This window comes from Melitaea cinxia, chromosome 3 (assembly GCF_905220565.1).
Source record: "Melitaea cinxia chromosome 3, ilMelCinx1.1, whole genome shotgun sequence".
NCBI lineage: Eukaryota > Metazoa > Arthropoda > Insecta > Lepidoptera > Nymphalidae > Melitaea > Melitaea cinxia.
The window spans coordinates 10,001,804-10,028,040 of NC_059396.1; the positions used below are offsets into that span (position 1 = coordinate 10,001,804).

The window sequence follows — 26,237 nt, forward strand, 5'->3', positions numbered from 1 at the left end:
GTAAATGGAATAAACCTAAACCATCTAAGATTTGCTAACGATATCGTACTATTTGCTGATACTCCGGAAATGCTTAAAACTATGATAATTCAACGGCACCGAGAAAGCAGGAAGGCAGGCTTATCTATGAATCCAATAAAGACTAAGCTAATGACAAATACGATAAAATATAACATAGAATTAAGGCAAGAGGCTATTGCATATATCGACGAATACGTATATCTAGGACAAATCTTATCCACAAAAGACCAATATTCAAAAAAAAAAAAAAAAAAAAACAATCCCAATAACAGTTAAAAGCAAATTATACAACATCTACATTCTTCCATGCCTTACCTACGGGTCTCAAACTTGGCCTACTACGAACAAAAACAACGCAAAACTTGTAAGTTGCCAACGTCACATGAACGAAATATGCTTAACATAAGGCTACGAGACCGGTGGACCATCGCTAAAATAAGAAAAAAGGCAAAAGTGAGTGATATTAGCAAAACAATTAAAAAACTGAAATGGAACTGGACCGGACATATTATGAGAACTAACAAGGAAAAATGGACCAAAAATATTATGTAGTGGTACCCTAGGAATAGAAAGAGGCAAAGAGGGCGTCCGATATAAAGATGGGATGACAATCTACCAAAAGGATGGAGAAGATTAGCTCGTGAAAGATAAGTGTGGGAGCAACTAGTGGAGGCCTATGTTGAAGGACAACCTGACAAAAGAACCAGTTACTAAAATAGTAAAAAAATGCAATTGTGTAGTGCTACTTGTTATTGTATAAACTTTATATCCATTTTATTATTGTAATAATTAAGTTTAAACAAAATTGTCAGTGAATAAAGGCTTTATTTATTTATTTAGTTGACCTGACGAACTTCCGACTTTTTTTCTTAAAATTAATAATTACATAGATCGAAATATAATATATATATAGCCTATCTTTCAAGTTGGATCAAATTGCACATGGTGCGCTAATTTGATTAAAATCGGTTAAGTAGCTTAGAAGTCCGTCGCGGACAAACAACGCGACGCGCAATTTATATATCATCATCATCATCATTTCAGCCTATTACATTCCACTGCTGGACATAGGCCTCCACAAGTTCGCGCCAAAAATGGAGTGAACTTATGTGTTTTGCACATAATTACCACGCTGGGCAGGTAGGTTGGTGACCGCAGGGCTGACTTTGTCGCGCCGAAGACGCTGCTGTCCGTCTTCGACCTATGTAGTTCAAAGCCAGCATGCAAGCAGCGTTGGATGGTTATCCCGCCATCGGTTGGCTTTTTAAGTTCCAAGCTGGTAGTGAAACTGTGTTATCCCTTAGTTACCTCTTACGACACCAAAAGGAAGGGAGGGGGTGGCTATATTCTTAATGTCGTAAGACAATAAGATGTAAAATTATATTAAGATATACCTACAATTTATTATAATGACTGATTTAGTATATGTTAGGTTTTATAATTATTACTTTTTGTGTAGTAGTTTGATATTTAATCGTAAGTTTATCACGCGAGTACAGTATCTACTTCATTAACATATCAATAACTAAAACATATTAGTTTTTATTTACCACGTTACGGTACCAATTGATTTATTTCATTAGCAGTACTACAAAGCCACCTGACATATTGATAAACTTGCATAGCTATAATTTTTATTTCAAACAAAATTTCAATGGATTAAAAATGTTTTGATAAAAAACCAAATTCAAAGTAACTAGTATAAAAGTAGAGTTTTTTGTTAAAAATTAATAGCTCTTACCTAAATCTTGTCCATGTGCTTTAGCGTTGGCAACTATGTGTATTAATGAGAATCCATCCCACATAGGTGTTGTCCCAGTAGGACATCTAGGTATCATTCTTGTTTGTGAATGAACAGCGAAGTAGAAACCCCTTGATTTTGGTATAGGTGGTGGAGGAGCTGGTAATCCAGGACGGCCTGGTAGCCCAAGCGCTCCATCTATACCTATCACTCCTTTTATACCTGTAAGACCTTGTTCTCCTTGAGGTCCAGGATAACCAATAGGCCCAATATCACCAACGTCACCCTGTTCGCCTTTAAAACCAGGAACACCATTTTCTCCAAATGGTCCTGGTGCACCAGGTCGTCCATTTTTACCATCTTTACCCGGTAAACCTACATCACCACGTTCTCCAGGCCTAACGTCCTGTGGAAGAATAGTATCGCCTCTTTCACCTTTAATACCTTTTAGACCGAGGTAACCTTGTAGTCCCTCTTCACCATCGTCACCTCTAAAGCCTTTCATGCCTACTTCACCTATGTATCCCCTGTATCCATTGAATCCTAATTCACCAACGTCTCCTCGTACACCCTTCAAACCATAAAATCCTGGCATACCGTGATCACCTGTTTCTCCTTTACGACTAATAGATATACCAGGCTCGCCGACTTCGCCTTTAGGTCCTATAAAACCAGGCTCTCCTTCCATACCACGAGCACCAGGTATACCCATATTTCCACGTCTTCCTGGAAAACCGTCCATACCTTTCATTCCCTTTGGCCCTTGGAAAGTTAAGCCTGGTTGACCAGGAGATCCTTCAGGGCCGTTAATTCCATATTCACCTGGTGCACCTTTTTGTCCCATAGGACCAGGCCAACCGGGAAGACCATCTAGACCATCTTTACCACTTTCTCCTTGTTCTGCACCTATTCCATCAAAGCCAGGAAGGCCAGGAGGACCTACATCTCCTATCTGTCCTTTCTGCCCAGGAAGTCCATCGTCACCAAATTCTCCTTGAAATCCTATGTCACCTTGATCTCCTTTAATACCTTCAGCTCCAGTAAAACCTACTTCTCCCACATCTCCGGGTAAACCTTCTAGTCCTTCTATTCCTATATCACCCATGTCACCTTTAGTGGCTGGTAAATAACTACTGGGACCTGTCTCACCCTGTTCACCCTTTGGACCCATGTCACCACGGATGCCCTCTAGTCCAGGTGGACCAATGTTACCAGGAACACCAGGCATTCCCATCCTACCAGGTTCACCATTATCACCATAGTCACCTTTCTGTCCACGTCTTCCAGCAAAACCTACAATTCCTGCTAATCCTTTAGGTCCAATGTATCCTGGTCTTCCAGGTTGACCAGGAAATCCTGGATAACCTTTATCCCCAATAAGGCCTTTTATGCCATTCTCTCCATAATCTCCGACTTGTCCTTTCACTCCGGGTAAACCAAATCTGCCACTTAATCCTGGATTGCCAGGTAAACCCTTAATACCAACACGTCCTGGTATATCAAATCCACGATTTCCTCTATCACCTTTTTCACCTTTAAGCCCGTAAAATCCAGGTCTTCCTTCAAATCCAGGTAAACCTTGGTCACCAAAGTCTCCTCTCATACCCTTGGTTGCGTTTTCTCCCCGCCTTCCCTGAAGTCCCATATAGCCGTCATCTCCAGTTTCTCCTTTGATACCTGGCAACCCATCTAAACCACTTAAACCTGGGATGCCTGTATCACCACGGAATCCTTTAATTCCAGGTAAACCAGGAAGCCCTTGGTTCCCTGGCAAACCTGGGTAACCTGCAGGCCCAGGCTCACCGCGGTCTCCAGATAGTCCACTACGTCCAGGTCGTCCTAAAAATCCTGGGAAACCTATAACCCCAGGTAGGCCTCGATCTCCAGTCCACCCTCTAGCTCCAGGTAGTCCAGTTTCTCCTTTCATTCCTTTTTGTCCAACATCACCATGTAAGCCGTGCATTCCTTGTAATCCTGGTTCACCTATTATACCCATAAAACCTGGTCTTCCCGGCTGACCTGGAGAACCACGGGCTCCTTGTACTATGATTCCTTGTATACCTTTCCGTCCCTGTTGAAATAAATAAAATAATATTATAAAAAATTTAATATCTTATAACATTTACACACGATTTTCTGTTCCTATGGTAAGCAACTTAATGGTTGTTTTTCAGGTAATAGTTACCTAACTGTTATACCTATATATTTTTTTTTTTTTTTTGATAAATATACACAAAAATAACACATATATAAATGCATATAAATAAATACAAATATTACATTCAGACTCAGGTGGAAATCGAACCCGCAACCCGCGAAACTCAAAGCAGGGCCACTACAAACTGAGCCAACGGGCTAGTCGAGAAAATACACAAAGTAGAATTACGTCAAAATTTGTTGTGAAAATAGATGACTAACTAGCTCATTTTGAATCAATTGTTTTGGTTACTGATTCATTTCCAGAAGATATGTTGAAATGTATCATATTATAAACCTTTTTTATAAAGTAGTTTTCAGTAAAGGGCTTTTTGTGATGATTGTAACTCGTATGTTTTAACTCTAACGAGTTCAAGCAAAAATTAAGAAACTGTTTCTGTTCGCAATAAACTCGAAAAGTACAGAACGAATTTTGACGTGCTTTATTCCAATAAGCATTGATTTAGGAGGCAGATTTAGGATTAACATCGTCATAGTATCGTCATTTATCGTTACGGTAGTTGACAATATCAAAATAAATTAAGCCACCTGGAAACTTTTATCAAAAACGCTAATTGTCTAACGCAAAATTTTAAAGTTGTAATAAAAGAATTTACGGTACAATGACTCCTATTTTATAGGTCTACTAATAACTAAATATATATATATAAATAGCAGTGACATAAAATTTGTTTTGTAATAGGTAGTGAAACCTTATATTTACATGGTTGTTGTGACTAACAACAATTTTGAGTTTGTGTCAGGAATTCTAAAATCAGAGTTTAGTATAGCGTGATGCAATAGTACCTCAAAATGACCAACAAAAAACATGAAACATGTCCCGTTTTACGTATAAGCTCTTGAATGAAAATTTTAATATTAGTCACATGTACAATTTCCTCAGCGTATAAGTGATCTACGGTGTTAAAATCTTTTCATTTTCAGGACTATAGTCGTCGACCTTCCTAACGCGTATTAAAGATTTAGGTTCAAATAGGTTAAAATTAAATAATAAAAACATCAATAATCAAATTAATAAATAATATCAAATTAATAATGTAACATCAATTTATAAGTCAAGCAGTAAACATAAAAGTTAATGAAATAACGTGCATCGTCTAGCTATTTTTTAAATTAATGAAAAATATACTCACTTGAGGTCCTACCGGGCCTTGTGGTCCTGTATCACCAGGAAGTCCAGTTTCTCCTTTAGGTCCCATCACTCCAGCCCTACCAGGTGATCCTGGATATCCAGCCTCACCTATATCTCCCATTTCTCCTTTAGTTCCATCGATTCCTCTTTCACCGTAAATAACGGCGAATCCAATGTCTCCTCGTGATCCTTTCTTTCCTTTTTCAGCGGGTATTCCGGTTGGACCTTGTCCTCCTCTTGTTCCAGGTTCGCCATAGGGACCAATGTCTCCTTTTTCTCCTGGAAAGCCCCTAGGTCCAATAGGTCCTGGTTGTGAAATACCCGGGTTTCCTAAATCACCGCGACGACCCTGAAATCCACCGTAACCGATATCTCCAAGTTCCCCCTTTCTTCCAGGAAAGCCTAAAAAAAAAAAAAAAAAAATTATATGATATTGAGTATTCAAGTATTAAAATAAATTTTGTTATTAAGAAGTATAACATAAACAATTGTTGGTGTATCTTTTCGAACAAGTTACATCAAATTAAAACGAGAACGATTTTTTATCATTTGAAATAGTAATACTTTTAATAATAAGGAATGCAATAAGTAATGTAATGTGTAAGTAATGTTAAGTAGTAATGTAGATTGTAATTTTTTCAATTTTATAGTGTTATAAAATATCAGACATTTGAGTACATTAAAAAGTAATTTCAAGAAATCAAAAAATTGTAAATTAGGATAAGACGAATCGAAGTTAGGATCTTGAAATTTTGCATACTTTGAATTTACGTTAACAAATTTGAAGAATTCGAACCTCGTCTTCCAGGAGGACCCATAACTCCTTTCTCGCCTTTTGAATTAATTTCAAAACCAAGTGCTTCTCCAGTGTCACCTTTTAAACCGTCTTCTCCGGGTTCACCAATTTCACCTCTAAAAATAAGAAAAGAAAACAATGAGCGAAAAGTAGAATAAATTAAATTTCATGAAACGATATTATGAAAAGTACAAAAGTGTACAAAGTTTTTTAATTGCTACAAATATATACCTACTTTATGCCTTTGTCTCCCTTTTGTCCAAAAAGAAAAGGTGCAAATGACTGATCAGCATTAGCACCATCCCACCCGGGTAATCCGTCACTGCCTTTTGTTCCATTCCGACCAGGTCGACCAGGGAAACCCTCATCGCCCATTACTCCCTTTATTCCCTTAAAACCATGAGGTCCAGGACTTCCAGGCCAACCTGGGTCTCCACGAAAACCAGGACTTCCAGCAAAACCTATAAATTTTGATATTTATTTTCATAAAATCTTAAAAGGATTTCCTTCTCTTTGTATACATTATTTTGAATATCTTTAAGCTGAAGAAATTGTTTAGTGGTTTGAATGCTCTAATCTCAGGAACTACTGGTTTTAATTAAAAAAAATATTTCTGTGTCGGATAGTCCATTTACCGAGGAAGAAGGGAATATAGGCTATATCATATTCTAGCGCGTTGTTTTCTCAAATTATTGCGGGTTAAACCGCGAGGCACAGCTAGTGAAAGATACCTAATTCTACAAAAAATACTTAAATTGTATTTTATATGTACCTACAAATAAACGAAATATATATATCGCATAATTGACGGCTCGTTTTGATTAGAATTCTAAAATTTCAATTACTGTTTTTAAAGAATTTGAAATATTGTTTATATATCTTACTAATTAAAAATGCGAAAGTTTGTGAGAATGGATGTTTTTACCCTTTCAAGCAAAAACTGAACTGACTGTAATGAAACGTGGTAACTACGTAGATAGCTGGATATTCAAATTAACGCATATAGTACTTTTTACGTTATGTTATTAATGTACTTGTTGACATTTTGGTAGAAGTTGCTATTATATTAAATAGCTATCCTTAAGTTACATGATGACAGTTAGTTTACACACACATACATATTTACATAGTAGGAGATCCGATCTAGAGACGAACTTCACCCATCTGCATAGTGGATTAAAACTATTATTCACAATGTTTTATTGTGAATACGATGACACAGGGCTGCTTGCTAAAAATCCGGTTATATTATTAACATACTAAAGTAAATATAAAATAATTTTTGTCCATGAAGCCAACTGGTGAAGGTCATGTCTAGTTCGAATCTTAGAATATCTTACATGTTTAGTTTTGTAATCGAATCATCATGGCACACAAATAAATTCACTCACAAAGCTAAGACAGATGTTGATTTTTAATACTTTTAAATGTATAAGATGAAGTATCCAAGATTTCATGCAAAACCTAATAAGAAATTAAACGGACAGCAAAAAAAATTAAACACGAAACCGATTTTTAGAATTTAGGTCGGAAAACAAGGGTACGGCTCACCTGGTGGTAAGCGATTACCGTAGTTTATAGACGCCTGCAACACCAAAAGCATCGCAAGCGCGTTGCCGACCCTATCCCCAATCCCCCCAGGAGCTCTGGTCACCTTACTCACCAACAGGAACGCAACGCTGTTCGAAAACAGTATTATTTAGCTTTGGTCTTCTGTAAAGTCGAGGTACTACCCCAGTCGGCCTGCTCCATATTTTGAGAAGGACATTGCACGTGAGACAGTTCTGGCGCAAATTGCGACCGAACAATTATTGTACGACAATATCCTCGCCTCTGTGCCTTACATTGGCTTAAGGCCAGCACTCAATATCTGAGGTGATATCTATACAAGTGGACATTAATGTTTTATTCTAGTTTATGTTGGCTATAAAAAGCACGCTAAGAAATACTTTATGACTTATAGAAGATTGGTTTTTTTTTTAAATTACTTAAACTTACCTGGTAAACCACGTGGTCCTGGTTCGGCCTTAGTTAACGAAAAAGGTGGTTGTATAAGTCGGCCTTTTTTTCCTTTCAATCCTTGAGGACCAGCCATTCCCGACTGACCTTTATTACCCTTTGGTCCGGGTGGTCCATTAACGCCAGGTGTACCTGATTCACCTTTACGTCCAGGAGGCCCAGGTAAACCTTCAAACCCAGGGTAACCTTTTTGTCCAGGAAAACCGTCGTCGCCTCTTTGTCCCTTACGCCCAGGTTGGCCTGAATTTATAACATAGAATTGGAAAAACCGTATTCATCTAAATATGAAATTAATGTTTAAGATGTGATGTTGTATATCATATATTTTTTTAAATAAAGAATACATAATTGTGTTATTTGTTATTGTAACTAAATCCATATACCTGACGGGCAAAAAGGACAGTCGTCACCGCGTTCTCCTTTATATCCAGGTATGCCTGGTCTTCCAGGTTCTCCAGGTTCACCAACTACACCTGGGCGGCCTGGTGATCCATCGTCTCCTGGTGGACCAACTCCAGTTACACCAGTGCCGGGAAAACCAGGTGGACCCATGTATCCTACTTCACCTCTATCCCCTCTTATACCTGGCTGTCCATCAGTACCTGGCATACCTTCTTCTCCATCTGGACCTACTACAGTTGCTCCTTTAAATCCCTTAGGACCCAAAACGCCAGTAAGACCAGGTTTACCCATTGGGCCACGAGGTCCAGGTAAACCTTTAAAACCATCATTTCCAGGTTCTCCTTTAGTAGAGGTTCCCGGTGGTCCTGGTCTTCCAGGAATACCCTTTGTTCCTGGTGGGCCGGGCGGACCCATAATACCAGGTAATCCAGGTTTCCCATCAGCTCCCCTAGGTCCTGGAGGGCCAACGTATCCAATAGGTCCTTGAGGACCCATTGATCCAGGTAAGAGTGGTTCGTTTAGTCTTTCATCGTATATTCCTGGCTCTCCCATAGGCCCTTGTTCACCTGGAATTCCAGGTCTTCCGTCTTCTCCAGGGAAACCGGTAAGGCCATCTTCTCCATTAGGACCATCATAACCAGGCCACCCTTTATCTCCTTTTGGTCCAGGAGGCCCTTCTCGACCACGATGACCAGGCTTTCCCCTTGATCCTTCAACACCTTGATCACCTTTGTAGCCTTGAGGTCCGTTCAGACCATATGGACCCTTATTGTAGACACAAAAATATTGATTATGGCATGTGTTTTGGTTAATGGTTGGGAATCAAAATTCAGTACTCTAATCATATGATTAGAGTACTGAATTTTGATTTCTTAAATAATTGGGTTTCGATAATTTTATTAAGAACAATTTACTTACCGGAGCACCTGTTGAACCTAGTTCTCCTTTAATACCCTTGACGCCTTGCTGTCCCCTAAGTCCTTTTTCACCTTTTTGACCCTTTGCTAGGATAGTAACATTTTGTTGCACTTGGTCAATAAAAATAGTTAGCGCCGGTCTTCCTGGTTCGCCGATTTCACCTTGATCTCCTTTTTCTCCAGGTGGACCTACTACGTCATCTCCAGGATCTCCTCTATATCCTGGTTCTCCTCGAAAACCCATAGCTCCCTTAAGTAATAAGTTTTGACATTTTAATAGTAAATAAATAAACGCTTCACACTCAAAGGCCCCCAGTAGGATTTCCTTCTGTGTTGGGAGTCCGGAAACACACACAATACACAAGCACAACGTCCAGACAACGACAAACATCTATATGGCCGATATAAATGTCTGTTGTGCACGGGGATCGAACCCGCGACCCCCAGCGTAACAGCCAGTGCTATGACTGCTGCGCCAACGCGTCGTCAAGTTTAATAGTGTAAATTACAGTTGCTTTTTACCGACTTCTAAAAAAGAAGGAGAACAAATTGAGAAATTCGACTTAATTTTTTTATATGTGCTACTTCATAACTTACTAAGTGTACAGAATATGATGATTATTTTTTTTAGACGAAAGATGGTACTTCATTGTGAGTCCATTTAAATTTGATTGAGATCTGAGAAGTACTTTTAAATTTTTCGTTGTATTAGTTTTTCGATGTAATTGAAGTCAATTTTTTTTTTCGTTTGCAAGCTAATACAATTATCCTATTTATTAGAATGATTTATTCTAGATATTGTCTTATGAATAAATATTTTACCTGATCTCCTTCTTCTCCCCGGGGGCCACTATCTCCTCTCCAACCAACTGGCCCTACTGGACCAGGGGTTCCATGACGACCAAAGTCACCTTGATCTCCTTTAGCACCTCTTGAGTTTACTCCACCTTCTCCAGCTAAGCCTTGTAGCCCTTTTTCTCCGTAAGGACCTGGAATTCCTCTATCTCCAATAAAGCCTTGCGGTCCTGGTAATCCTATTACACCATCTATCCCACTACATCCGTCTAACCCTGCATAACCTCGTATTCCTTCTAAACCATTAGGTCCCTACAAAAATATACCAAATGATTTTAATAAATATAATTTATCATATCAAACATAAACTGGTCAACTTTTGTACTTAAAATTTACTCCTCACTTAACTGAAACATAATAATATACATTAAATTATTTTAATACACTTTGTAGAGTAAAAATTACCTGAGGTCCGGTATATCCTCGAGGTCCATACGGTCCATCGATACCCTGAAAGATATTTATGTGATGAAATATAATAACAAAATTACTTCGCACGTGTTTTAGTTATCTCCCGGTAAAGTTCAGCTTCATACCCTTTCTCCTTTATCACCGTAGTCACCTTGCTGTCCCGAGTCGCCAGGTTCTCCTTGTATACCAATACGACCTTCAGGTCCATCGTCACCATATTCACCTTGAGGGCCTTGTATCCCTGGACTACCTATACTGCCACGGTCTCCTTTAATACCAGCACAATTGCATACTGTTTGATTGCATACAACCTGAAAAGAGATTTATTGCAAAGTCTATATTATTTTGTAGAGAAACAAATATAAATATATGTAACTAACTGGAAAAATGTGCAAGTTAATTAAGTTCGGAAAAATGATTATCAAGAAACCGTAGATTTAGAGCATAAAAGCTTAGTGCAAAGAACGTGCCTTATCGGTAGGACCTCTCGCATATATAGGTACGATTGCCTCAGTAAATGTTAAATTTACTTCCTACCTTTTTGTAAACCATAAATTTACTTGCTTTGGTCTATTTAATCTCTAAATATAAAATATATTGATCACATTACAATTCAAATTTTAAACGAGTTACATTACTAAAAACGGAAAAATAAAACCACGTGTAACACGTAACTTTGGTAAAACTTTATACATTTATTGCATTTGTTTTTGTACATTTTATCTATACTCTATAGTATAGAGTCTATATAAACAAATAAAAATGGAGCGTGTGTTTGTAATATTAAAATAACCACTTTTTACGAAATGTATATGGATGTATACACGGTACATATACCGAAATAACATTTTTTACAATATTTGTCTGTCTGTCTGTCTGTTTGGTCCGGATAATCTTTGAAATGGCTGGATGTAATAAGGAGTAACGTAGGTTAATTTATTTTAGTTTTTTTTTTATAACTCTTCGAACTGAACAATAACTTTTTTGTTAAATTCCACGCGGACGAAGTCACGGAAACTGCTAGTGTAACATATGTATCTTCTTGTGTGGAGTGCGCAGTTGCCTAAAACTTGGGCGTTCGAGGGTTTGAATTCTTGCTGTTAGCAAAGCTTTGTTTTTATACTAATATTTTTTTCTTGTCTAGGTGTAATGTCCTTTGGATTCCCTCCATTGAAGAGACCCACCTCTTCACCGTGCCTCCGAAAGTACGTAAAACTGTCAGTCTTAGTTGTTATCATAGACACCTTATAGTAATCGTTATTCGTGGTAGAGAAATTATTCGACCAGCCGCAGTGGAGTAGCGGGGTGGATGAAGCTACAAACTATCTCCTAAAGAAAGAGGCCTTTGTCCAGCTGTGAGACTTTATAGACTAAATCAATTAATCAATGCATTAGTGACAATTAAAAGTATACATATGAAACGACCCTATGACCGTCTCATAGAACTTATAGAGTCAATGAAAAATAAGAAATTTGATATAATGGGATTATCCGAAGTAAGGAAAGTCGGGAACGTAATTCAAGAGTACGAAGATTTTATTTTCCACTACGTAGGAGAAACAGCAGGACTGTATGGGGTAGGTTTTATAATAAAAAAATATTTAAAGAATTATATAGAAGCAATAATTGGTTTTTCCGAACGAGTCTCCCTATTATTATTAAATATTAACAACTTTGAATTGGCGACTATCCAAGTATACTCTCCCACGGATGCTGCTGACGACTGTTTAGTAGAACAATTTTATATTACTATCGATAAAGCTCTATTACTCGCAGGCAAAAAGAAAATAATAGTGATGGGAGACTTTAATGCTAAGATTGGAATGCCATTGCCCGATGAAAAATTAATAATGAAGAATTACGGTTACGAAATAAGAAATATTCGAGGTGAGAGACTAATAGAGTTTGCTTACGAAAACAAACTATCAGTCATAAATACATTTTCAAAAAGAAAACCAGAAATAGATGGACGTGGAGATCACCAGATGGAAAAACTAAAAACGAACTTGATTATATTCTATCTAACTTTCCTAGAAACTTTTACAACATCGAAGTCCTTAATGTAACGTTTCCATCTGATCACAGACCACTAAGAGCTACAGTTAAAATACGGATGCCTAAAAAAAGTAGAGCGAGCTTCGACAATAATGTAACCATACCCTTAAAAACGGACGCCCAGATATCCACCTACCTGACATCTCTACATGACAATTTATACAAACTCGCAAAAGATGAAACACAACTTACGGTCCAAGAATATCATGACCAAATAATAAACATAATTCAAACCATTCTTTAAAAGGCCAACTGCGACTCTGGAAAACCATCTATAATGACCAATCGAACGCGACAGTTAATATCACGACGACACGAACTCCATAATAAGAAACCAAAGACACGAAGTATAAAAAACGAGCTTAAAGCGCTTTACAAAATAATTAGAAAATACATTAAATATGACTATAGCAGTTTCAGATCTCGCACAGTAGAGAGACACCTGAATTCAACTGGCAGTTTAAAATGAGCATACAAAGAAGGACTCACAAAAATTTGATAGAAGGGCTCCGAAATCAAGATAAGATATGTAACAGTAGAGACGCCATATTAAATATTGCATCATCTTTTTACAAAGATTTATACAATTGCCCTACAAATACACATACAAACAATATAGAAAAACTTACCAATACGGACTATTCAGGAGGAATAGAGCCAATTAAAGAAGCTGAGATGCTCTATCATATTAAGAGAATGAAATCAGAGAAAAGTCCAAGCACTGATATTTTATCAGCCAATCAACGAAGCGATCAAGATAGGTCACCAATTACTTGTAACTCCATTGGTAAAACTTTTCAACTTAATTTTGAACACGATTTCCACCCCTCAGCAATGGTCCGAATCAAATATATTATATTTGTTAAGATGTACGAAGTTCCGTGAGCTAGGTTTTATATGTTGTTTATTGACAGAGTAATTATTGTGTGTTTTTTAAGAATAATATTGTAGTTGTCACTTAATGTCACTAGCCGCGATAAGATCGTCTATATGTAATAAAGATTAAAACCAAATATTATAGTAATTAAAACCTGCGGTTTTATTTACGCCCTAACAGGTTATGGGCCCAGTGAACTATATACAATTGATTTCATAACAGAAAATACAGCGAAAACCTGTGGTAAAGTATACAAGTGAAATACGGCAACGGATGAATCTACGTCTGAGTTATTTGACATTTTTACGTCGTATTTAATTTTAAAGATTAAAGGTATTGTTGAAAAAACATTATCATGGCTGCTTCTATTAAAACTGACCCGTTAACTGCAGATAACTATGATACGTGGAAGATTCACATGAGAGCCATTTTGAAGAAAAATGATTTGTGGGAATACGTATCGGGTACTATACCTAAACCGGTTCGTACCGATCCTAAGTATGCAGATTGGGTGAGGATGGACGGAAAGGCAGAATCAGATATATTACTGGCTATTAGTCCTAGTGAGCTCGCAGCATTAGATGGTTTGGATACTTCGAAACAGGTATGGGATAAATTGAAATCAATGTATGAATCTAGCGGACCAGCGCGTAAAGCGTCATTGTTGAAGAAACTTGTACTGACTCGCATGAAGGAAGAAGACGATCTTCGTAAGCACCTTGCAGATTTTTTTGATGCAGTTAAAAAACTCAAAGAAATCGGTTTAGTAGTGATTGACGAATTATTAGCGATTTTATTATTGTACAGTCTACCAGATTCATTTGCTATGTTTCGCACTGCAATGGAATCGCGTGATGATCTACCATCTACGGATATATTGAAGGTAAAGATTGTCGAAGATTATGAAGGTAGAAAAGTTACAGTAACTGACCAGGGAGCTATGTTTGTCAAACGAACTCACGACGTACATCAAAAGAAAACTACACACAATAACACTTCACCCAATTATAAGAGGCAAGTTGAATGTTATCGTTGTGGTCGTCGAGGACACATTGCGAGAGAGTGTAAAACTAAAATGCAAAATAAGGCGAAGCAAAGTGCAAAACGAGCAGAATGCAGTTCTGAGCGGCAAGAATATACGACAATGTTTGGCACGACCGAAGAGGCTCGTACCGGCGAACACAGTAATCCTATTTGGTGTATCGACAGTGGATGCACGGCACATATGTGTAATGATAAGCGTATGATACGAGGGTTTACGCAACTGAAAAATAAATTGAAGTTGGCAAATAATGGGAGTACACAAATAACCGGAGTAGGAAAAGTCATAATTCCGGTTGATACAGGTAGTGAAAAACGCCAGATAGACATTTAAAAGGTGTACTACGTCCCAGACTTACGAACAAGCCTTTTATCAGTATCAAAAATGACTGATCATGGTTTTGAAGTTCATTTTTCAAAGAATAACGCCATAGTTATTGATGAGAACAAAAAGGTTCATATTAGAGCAGACCGTGTAGGTAATTTGTACCATGTGAGATTGGGTCAACAGTACTCCAATAATGTTGAGGTAGCGAAAAAGCCAATTGACATGTGGCATGAGCGCTTGGGACACCTTAATGAACGTGATCTCAAGGCTATGGCTAAGAATAATTTAGTACATGGTTTGAGATTCGATGTTAATGAAAAATTATCAGAATGTGAGGTATGTTTAAGTCAAAAACTGACATCTAAGCCATTTCCTAAATCTAGTGAAGGTCGCACAAATGATTTGTTAGAGGTAGTACACACAGATGTATGTGGTCCTATGAGGCACCAGTCGTTTGGTAATAAAAAATATTTTGTCACTTTTATTGACGACAAATCTCGCTGGTGCGAAGTTTATTTTATAGCTAACAAAAGCGACATCCTTAAAGTATTTAAAGAGTATAAAGCGTACGTGGAAAACTTAACAGGAAAGAAGATAAAGAATTTACAGTCAGATAATGAAAGAGAATATATAAATACAGAGTTTGATGATTTCTTGAAGAAAGAAGGAATTAGACGGAGATTGACTGTACCGTACACACCCCAACAGAACGGTGTTTCTGAAAGAAAGAATAGGACGTTAGTTGAGATGGCGCGATGCACGATGCGTCAAGCTGGAAGCCCTCCAAGTTTTTGGGCAGAAGCTGTAAATACCGCTAATTTTATACGAAATCGATGTCCTACTACTGCGTTAAACGGTAATATACCATACACTGTTTGGACAGGAAAGAAACCAACAGTGACCTATATGAAAGTTTTTGGATCTAAACTTTACTATAAAGATAAGGGGAACCAAAAAGGTAAATTCGACTCTAATTCGGAAGTTGGGATCTTCATGGGTTATGATAAAGAATGTAAAGCTTATAGAATTCACGATCCTAAAACTAAAAGAATTATTATAACACGAGATGTAAATTTTATGAAAGAAAGTGCATTTGATAATCAATATGAAGAGATTCTTGATAGTGAAAATGAAGATGATAAAAAGATATCTATAGATTTAAATGAACAGAACCAAGATAAGGAGAAAGAGAAGGAATCATACGTAGATGCTACAAGAAGTAGATCTAGGGCGAGAAAATCGCTTGATAGTGCACACGAACATTTGGAAACAGAATCAAATGATAGATCAACAAAAAATAAATATTCAACTGTGCAATGGGAAAAACTAATAGAACCTGCAAAAAGAGGAAGAGGAAGACCGAGACTCATACGCACAGGGATGGCAGGACGACCCCGAAAGGAATATCAGTTTCAGCAGGATGATAAAGAACAGACAGAAGGTGATACCGAAGATGAAGAATCTGAAGCACAAATGTTAACAGCAACAGCAACAATAAATCCAATGTCTTGGCAGAAAGCTAAAAGAAAGAGTAATTCGATTAATTGGAAAAAAGCGCTAGAAGATGAATATCTAGGTCAAATATAAGAGAAAGTCCGGCTAGTTGCTAAAGGTTGCACTCGACGGCAAGGGGAGGATTTTTTGACAAGAAATTATCATTAAAAATATTTGTGTACAGAGAGATGCCTGCAGATGTTTTTACGAAAGGTTTGAGTGCAGCGAAATATTATGAATGTTTAGGTAACCTAGGAATGATAAAGAAATAAGTACGATACGCTCACGACTTCGAGGGGAGGTGTTAAGATGTACGAAGTTCCGTGAGCTAGGTTTTATATGTTGTTTATTGACAGAGTAATTGTTATGTGTTTTTTTAAGAATAATATTAGAGTTGTCACTTGATGTCACTAGCCGCGATAGGATCGTCTATATGTAATAAAGATTAAAAGCAAATATTATAGTAATTAAAACCTGCGGTTTTATTTACGCCCTAACAATATTGTTGTACAAAAAAGGTAATCCAAAAGACATCTGCAATTACCGCCCAATAAGCTTATTACCATCCCTATACAAACTTTTCTCTTCGATTATTGAAAAAAGGATTAGTCAAGTAGTAGATTCCAAACAATCGATGGAGCAAGCGGGTTTCAGAAAAGCTTTTAGTACTATCGATCATATCCATACCCTTGAACAAATAATAGAGAAATACCAAGAATTTCGAAGACCACTCTACATATGTTTCATCGATTACCAGAACGCTTTCGATACTCTATCACATGCTTCGATATGGGAAACTCTATTATCTCAAGACGTTGATATAACCTATATCAAAATATTGAAACATATTTACGACGAATGCCAAAGCAGAGTACAATTGGAAAGCATAGGACCACCTGTAAAAATAAAACGAGGAGTCAGACAGGGTGACCCACTCTCGCCCAGAATTTTTATAGGAGTTTTGGAACATGTGATGAGCGGACTTGATTGGAATCAAATGGGATTAAATATTAAAGGAAAATACCTATCACATCTAAGATTCGCTGATGGCATCGTCCTTATGTTTGAGAGTAGTAAAAAATTGGAATACATGATATCAACTTTACATGAAGCTAGTAAAAGAGTTGGTCTTGAAATAAATCTGAATAAGACAAAGATTGTAACAAACAGCATAGTTAATCCTATAAAATTAAACAACATTCAACTTGAGTACGTAGATAGCTACATTTACTTCGGAAAACAAATATCCTTCAAAGCACAAAATAATTACCAAGAAATCACAAGAAGAATTCAAAAAACCTAGAGCAAGTTTTGGAGCTATAAAGAAGTTCTAAAAGGACATTTCTCTGTGAATTTGAAAAGAAAAATAATGAATACATGTCTTCTGCGTTCTTTAACCTACGCATGTGAAACATGGAAATTTACATCTAAAGCCAAACATAAAATTAAAACAACTCAGAGAGCCATGGAAAGAAGCATGCTAAGGATCAGAAAAATGCAGAAAATAAGGCACACAATTATTAGAGAGAAGTCAGAAGTGATCGACGCATTAAACTTCGCTATGAAATTAAAATGGAAATGGGCTGGACATGTATCTAGATTAACTGACGAAAGATGGACGAAACGAGTTACAGAGTGCACAGATCCGCAAGGCTACAGAAGAGTAGGACCACTTACGAGATGGGCTGACGACTTAACACACACCGTAGGCTGAGACTGGCTAGACATAGCTAAAGATGGAGACACGTGGCATTCTCTGGAGGAGGCCTTTACCTGAGAGGGGTTCTTGCATCTCAACTATATATTTCCAAATTTATTTATTCTGCTTTTTATTTGCACTAACTGATATTTATTTTAAATTGAGTTATTGAGTTGTTATTTTATACAGAGTATTGAGTTAGCTTTGTTGACAATTATGAATGTAATGTAAACCTTGACAAATATTTTTGAATTTGAGTTATTAATTATAAGCTATATTGACAATTATGATGTAATATATTTATATTGACATTTTTTTTTTTATTTTGATTTGAGTTATTAATTATTAGCTTTATTGACAATTATGAGTGTAATTAGATAAATATTATACATAAACGTGATATTAAAAAAATCAATTATTAATTAATTTTTTATAACGATAGTTTTTTAATAATTTGTCATTATCTCATAGTTTATTTATTTTCAGTCTGATAATGTTATTACATTTTTTCAACAATTTTAATGCAATCATTTTAATCAAAAAATCTGTAATGCAATGACGCAAGAAATAAAAGGCTTTTTTATTTTATTTTATTTTTATATGAAACGACACGTTGGTGCAATGGTCACAGCGCTGTCTGTCACAGGTCTGTTTGTAGCTGTTATGCTGGTGGTTGCGGGTTCGATCCCCGCGACCCCGCACATGACAAACATTTTCTATTGGCCATACATATGTACTGTGTGGCTACGGTACTAAAGAATATAGCTACCCCCTCTCTTCCCGTGGGTGTCGTAAGAGGCGACTAAGGGATGACAGAGTTCCGCTACCACCTTGGAACTTAAAAAGCCGATCGGTGGCGGGATAACCATCCAACTGCTGGTTTTGAAATACACAGGCCGAAGACGGGCAGCAGCGTCTTCGGTGCGACAAAGCCAGCCCTGCGGTCACCAACCCGCCTGCCCAGCGTGGTGACTATGGGCAAAACACATAAGTTCGCGCTATTATTTGGCGTGAACTTGTGGAGGCCTATGTCCAGCAGTGGACTGTATAGGCTGTAATGATGATGATACAGATGTTTGCCGTGGTCTGGATGTTTGTGCAGTCCTTGTGGGACTCCCTACCGTGCCTCGGAGAGCATGTTAAGCCGTCGGGTCCCGGTTATTATCATGTACACCTGATAGCGATTGTTACTCATACTAGGGAATATATCCGTCCACCCGCATTGGAGTAGCGTGGTGAATTACGCTCTGATCCTTCTTCTACATTAGGAATGAGGACTATGCTCAGTAGTGGGATATTTCAGGTTGAAGCGTATATGAGTTAAAAATTATGTTTTATGCCTTCGCAGGACATGTGTGTAAATAATGTGTGACAAACACTCATCTTTATTATTGTGTTATAATTGTGTTTGCAGGTAAACGAAAAAAAAAACCGAGTTCAATTACATCGAACAGTAATATATAATGTAGGTGAACGAAAAAAATTAAAACAAGTCAAATATATATGCATTATTAGGGATAACTCAAACAGTAGTTCTCAGATCTCAATCAAATTTAAATGGGACAGTGTGACAAATACTATAGTCGTCACAATTTAATAGGCCCGTTTTGACATTTGTCATCGTGATGTAAATAGTGCAGTAACCTTACGACTCAGTACTCGATACTCACGGTAAATTGATTCAAATTTGTATGAGTATTTGATCGATTTGATTATAATGTAAAGTGCATTAGATTAAAATTTAGATTCACTCTATATTGTAATGAGTGCAAAGTTTTCGTTGTGATAGTGTCGAAAAATCCTTGTTTCAATAGCAGTCGCGTACACAGAATGCACGTTGTTTTTCGTTGAACGACGCCATGCCACTAAATTCCCATGGTCCGCTCTAACACTCCGTACCTCGGTGGTACTACTTTTCCCTCGCTCTCGATGCAGCTACCGATTCAAATATTAACGGACTATTATATATACTGAGGTAGGGCACAGCAGGAGTTTCTACTCAAAATATGGAGCGTCCCGCTTGCTGTAGTACCTCGACCTTACAGAAGATAACCGCTAATAATACTGTTTTTAAGCATTGTTGTGTTCCTGTTGCTAAGTAAGGTGTTGCAGGCGTTTATAAGCTACGGTAATCGCTTACCATCAAGTGAGTCGTAAGCTTGTTTGCCGACCTAGTTTTATATATTAAAAAAAACATTCTAGGTTCTTTATCAAATGTAAAAACGATCCTTTTATATTGTATTGGCTTATAGCCTTCGATTAAAAAATATCATCGAAATCGGTTAACCTAGTAAGAAATTTTGAGGTAAGAGTGTAAGATAATAAAAAAATAATCCGTATTTGAAGTCGGTTAATAAAAAGCCGTGTCTGTATTCCATCCGAAAACGTGCTACACCATTGTTTATAAATAAAGCTCGTTACAAGAATTTTAGCTGTACCATATTAGAATATGATACAAGATACCATTAGTGTTTATTAAGAACAACGATATCAATTTATACAATTGTCCTAAGAAATTGCTAAATTTGCACGACGACAATTTAAAATACATTTGATCTTTTTATAGCTCGTCTAATTTCTAAAACGTACCTATAAATTACATCATGGAATAATTGATAGTATTGTGCTCACGTAATACTCTACATTACATAAGTTACTTATTCATTATCTTCGTCTTCTTTAGCATTAATGGCCGTATTTAAGTGTATAATCTATGTTAATGGCTTTCAGTAGTGCCAAATGAGCACAGATGATTTCGCCAATGTCACGTTGAATGGATAATACACGAAGGAGATTGATCGGTGCGATCGAGATTACAGCTACTTATTTATAAAACGTACTAGCTGACTCGGCAAACGTTGTCTTGCCGCTAAATGCTATTTAAAAATAGGGGTTGATGGTAGAAGGGTGAATATTTAGGTTTGTATGTATTTTTCAACGCCAAATCATAATAAAATAAAAAATAAATAATTTATCTAAAAATTAAAAAAAATATATATATTTAGGGATGGACTACCCATAACATTTAGGGGGATGAAATATAGATGTTGTCCGATTCTCAGACCTACCCAATATGAACACAAAATTTCATGAAAATCGGTCAAGCCGGCCGTTTCGGAGGAGTTTAGCTACAAACATCGCGACACGAGAATTTTATATATTAGATGAAAAATATTTTGACTTATAATATATATATATATATATATATATATATATATATATATATATATATATATATATATTATACTGAAAACTGACTTCAATTTATTTTTGGGTGTCTAAGTATAATTATGTGTGTGTACCTATCTACGCACCTATTACTTTTATATTGAAAATTACTACCGTTCATTTTCCATTGTACAATCATTATCGTTTTCCGTAGCTAACAACACTTTTTTCAGTAGGTGCCTACTAAGTTTTAGTATGTCTGTGAACATAATTGTATTGCTTTAAAGCTATATATCCAGGCATAAGCATCATAAGCATCTAGAAAGACTTTTTTTATATAACTAGGTCGGCAAACAAGCGTACGGCTCACTAGATAGTAAGCGATTACCGTAGCTTATAGACGTCTGCAACCCTATGGAAAATATCTCATAAACCTCATAAAAACAAGGACAAATGCTGAGCAAATTCTCATACCGAGCTATGAGAGACAATGAGGTCTATGAGAATTTGGTCTGCATTTGTCCATGTTCCTATGAGGTTTATGAGATTTTTCCATAGGGAACACTAGAAGCATCGCAAGCGCGTTGCCGATCCTATTCCCAATTCCCCTCAGGAGCTCTGGACACCTTACTCGCCAACAGGAACACAACATTGCTTTAAAGCAGTATTATTTAGCTGTGATTTTCTGTAAGTTCGTGGCCGACCCCAGTTGAGGTGCTTTATAAATTGAGAAGGAATTTTCTTGCTGAGCCCTACCTCAGTTAAAAAAAGCTTTCAATCATTCGTCGATGAATTTTCTTAGTATATAGGTACTTAATAGTACTTCTAGTGTGTTTTTTTATTCTAAAAGTAATTTTTATGATAACTTTATTATTACACAAAGTACTTCTAGTGTGTTGTTTTATTCTTAAAGTAATTTTTATGATAACTTTATTATTACACAAAGTACTTCTAGTGTGTTGTTTTATTCTTAAAGTAATTTTTATGATAACTTTATTATTACACAATAATATTAATAAGTATTCATGTATTGAAAAAACGTGTGTAAACATAAACTCTAAAGAGTTTTCCGTACCTCCTAAAATTGAAAAATAACGCTTCAGCCTGTAACACGACTGGGCATAGGCCTCTTTCCCCGCGTAAGATAAGGATCTGAGTTTAATCTACTACGCTGCTTTAAAAATACTTTGGTTGTAGATAAAATAGTTAAAAATTTATAAGCGTTTCGTTTCATAATTATTTACAACTTATGGACATTCTTAGATATACTCTGACATTTGATGCAGAATAATTTTGTGCTTGAACTTCAAATTAAGAAATAAATACAAATATACTATACTTTATAAATTCACAAACAAATGAAGAACACGTGCAGTATTTGGAAAATCCCAAATATAATGGACTTTTTCAAAAAGTAGGTACTAGAAAATCACCTCTGAGTATTTTTAAAACTAAGAACTAGCACTCGTATGCTTTTTAAATGTATGATTTGTATTAATATGTAAATATATGATGCAATTTAAAACTCAGTGATATCATCCTTACATTCATTCATTTTAATGATTTAACCGAAGCAGCACTCCTAATAAATAGAATTTGCATCTGTTGGTGTTATCTGTAATCAGTTTATTGCCGGACAATTATTGTAAGCATACAGCAACCGCGACGTTAAAATACACTATTGTACAGTGACAGTATTAGTGAATGTAAAATAAATTGTGATTTTTTTCCTTCATAGTTATGAGGAGATATCTATCCATATCATCTATACCATAGAAATTGAACAGACTTACGTACAATATTAAGAGAATCATATATTAAGTAAAAGATTGATTATTTACAGTGATAACTTTACAACGTGTTATTTTACATGATGTGATCTTTCGTTTAGGGCATATAGAGATAGATACATGTAAGCATATCATAGCCGATTTTATGAGTGAAAAAAAAATCAAAATTAACGCACAAAGAGAGAATGATTCGACTTATCGTTATCCTTCAATTTTATGCCCCCGACTATATCAACCTTTCCCAAAATATAAGCGATAACGCCTCCTTGTGGGCGCTGCAGACCTAAAGGGGCGGTAAGAGATCCAGAAAAAAAAATGGGGGCATTGTGTAAAGGCTTGAGGGGTGATTTGTAATTTAATCTATAAGGACTCTAAAACCGATTCAGCTCTCGACTCTCGACTACAACTTATAAACAATTTAGAGAAATTATTATTTAGAATTAAATATTAATTAAGAGACTGCTCAAACTAACTCAGTTCAATATTTCTCTCTCAATAGTCAATATATCTGTCCTGTTTAATTGAATAAATAAAAAAAAAATCATATCAATCTATCACTCCGTTTCGAAATGAAACTACTTTCATGTGTCTACACACACAAAAAAAAAAAAAATAACAAGGAAACAAAGATACTGTCGCATTTTAATAGTTATTAGTATTCCTAGATATGTCATTTTTGTAGATAAAAGACCGCGGGCAATCATGTTTTATGTAATATCCTACTACTGGGCATAGGCCTCTTTCATCATGTATTACTTTATAGAAACCATCATTTAATTTACCGACTTAGCCTCGCTTTTAGTTCATTATATATAGCTATAACTATTATACAACCGTTTTTTTTTTGCCCATATCAAAGTCCTGGAATTTGATGAATTGGCATTTAATTTTAGGAATGTGCAACGTTTCAATAACATGACGCCGAAAGGTTGGTACTTGTTTGAATAAAGTTTGCTGCAGTTACTGAACAATTTATTGATGTTTCTATAGGTTTTAATGTTTAAATAAAATCCTTGTCTTTTCTGGTAAGCAATATAAGTTGAGTTTTATATATATATAAAAAAATCGTAAACATCGAAATGTGTTACGTTGTATCCCTTTATCAGTAGTCGGTCACTCTAACGAAAGTATTCAACACTATTTTTCGTGCTTAGTGATTTAAGTGCGATTGTATTGAATGCAGTCCTTGTGGGTCACCCCACCGTGCCTCGGAGAACACGTTAAGCCGTCGGTCCCGGTTGTTATCATGTACACCTGATAGCGATCGTTACTCATAGTAGGGAATATATCTGCCAACCCGCATTGGAGCAGCGTGGTGGATTAAGCTCTGATCCTTCTCCTACATGGAGAAAGAGGCCTATGCCCAGTAGTGGGATATTACAGGCTGTAGTGACATGACTGTATTGAAAGTCACATTTAATTTTCAGTCTAGTTTTCGTGAATAAAAAGATAACTCTGAAAGGATGACATAAGTTCTACAGACATCGTTTTTAATCGACTTTCAAAAAAGGAGGAGGTTGTCAATTCGACTGTATTTTTTTTTTTATGTATGTTACATCCGAACTTTTGACCGGTTGGACCGATTTCGACAATTTTTTTTAATCGAAAGCTGGTGTGTGTCATTTGGTCCCATTTAAATTTATTTGAGATTACTTTTCGAGTTATATCTAATAATACGTTTTTACTTGAAGCTTTTTTCGTCGACCTATGTTGTATTATACCGCATAACTTTCTACTGGATGTACCGATTTTGATAATTCTTTTTTTGTTGGAAAGGAGATATCCCTAGTTTGGTACCATGATAAGGAAATCAGGATCTGATGAAAGGATCCCAGAGAAATCGAGGGAAACTCTCGAAAATCCGCAATAACTTTTTACTACGTGTACCGATTTTAATAAATTTTAATTTTATCGAAAGCTGATGTTTATCATGTGGTCACATTTAAATTTTATCGAGATCTGATAACTACTTTTTGAGTAATCTTTGATAACGCTTAGTTACTTGACTATTCTCTGACTCGTCGATGTAATTGAAGTCGGTTTTTTTTCGTTTGCGAGCAAACACAATTATAAAATATTATTTACAGCGTATTACTTTCCTAGTTATTTTTATAAAATATATTCACTTCATCACTCGTGACCTTTAAAGTAGTATTTTATGGTTTGTTTACCTTTTATTTCACGGTTTCCTTAATACGGTATGGAGTTTGAACCAAAAACTGACGTAAACTGGTAAAATTCAGATAAATAATATGAATAGGCGAGTGATAACAAAAAAATTAGGTCTAAAGAGTTAACATTTCACTGAGATCATTATTCTAAAGTATACAAAAAGACAAGTTATAGGTGTAAAGGAATTTAACCGTACAAGTAGTAAACAGAAGAAGTAATCCGCTAATTATATCAAAGATATTTGAACATAATACTGTGGACATTGATACTAACTTACGTACATACCACAAACTGAAATATGTGAATATATTTACTATAGTAACACATAAAAAATCGTTTTAAACCAGATCTCCGGTTAGTATCCTTCATCCTGTCCATTCAGTCATTGTTTCCGTCCGGTGTTAAGTCGGATAGTGATTAATATGTCAAATAGAATTTAATTGTCACCTAAATGTATGTACCCCGACTATAAATTAGAATGTGCGACTAATAGGGTTCTGCTTAGGCTGCCATGTTGGGCTTGATATAGAAATATAACGCAAAGGGCTATCTGGTACCGAGTGGGAAATTTAGTGGAAGTCAATTGGGTTATCATTGGGCTAAGGAGTTATATTTAATTAAGAGGTTCAGAAAAAAATCCCGAAATATCACAAGGAAGGGAATATGCAAGTACGTTTTCTAAACAAAACAGAAAAAAAAACATCAAATACCCTGCAACCTTGATGCCTGCAAAGAAATTTGTATCACGACGACATAATTTTCCAAAATGTAACAAAATCATACATGTATTGAAATATATTGCTCTGAACATTTTAATTTACCCTGCGTAAAAAAATATACGTGAGATTTGGGTACGTGGGGAAGGGGTAGTCTAAAACCACACAAAGGGGAGGTAGGAGGTTCAAAAGTTGCTGAAGCACATCATGTTATTGATGGACGATCATTTCTTAATCTGTAGTTCTCACTTCGGGTAGGTACTTACATTATAGCCAATACCTGCAGATATGGCCTCTCCTTAATATTCATTGGATTATATTGAATCATGGTTTAAATCAAGTACTACTGTAAATATAAAACATAAAAACTTAAATGACATAGCTAA

The 26,237-nt window shown here is 36.2% G+C and overlaps 1 protein-coding gene across 1 annotated transcript in view; it reads right to left on the reverse strand.

The window, feature by feature from the left end:
- LOC123669439 (collagen alpha-1(IV) chain-like) overlaps positions 1-26,237 on the reverse strand; it is a 50,821-nt gene that overhangs the window by 3,513 nt on the left and 21,071 nt on the right. Inside the window, exons 2-11 of the mRNA XM_045603044.1 lie at positions 10,637-10,822; positions 10,506-10,550; positions 10,068-10,352; positions 9,247-9,495; positions 8,310-9,093; positions 7,906-8,166; positions 6,143-6,368; positions 5,908-6,023; positions 5,113-5,513; positions 1,763-3,833 (exon numbers count right to left, since the gene is read on the reverse strand). Of these exons, the coding sequence (XP_045459000.1) occupies positions 1,763-3,833; positions 5,113-5,513; positions 5,908-6,023; positions 6,143-6,368; positions 7,906-8,166; positions 8,310-9,093; positions 9,247-9,495; positions 10,068-10,352; positions 10,506-10,550; positions 10,637-10,822 (4,624 nt within the window). The remainder of the gene's footprint in view (positions 1-1,762; positions 3,834-5,112; positions 5,514-5,907; positions 6,024-6,142; positions 6,369-7,905; positions 8,167-8,309; positions 9,094-9,246; positions 9,496-10,067; positions 10,353-10,505; positions 10,551-10,636; positions 10,823-26,237) is intronic.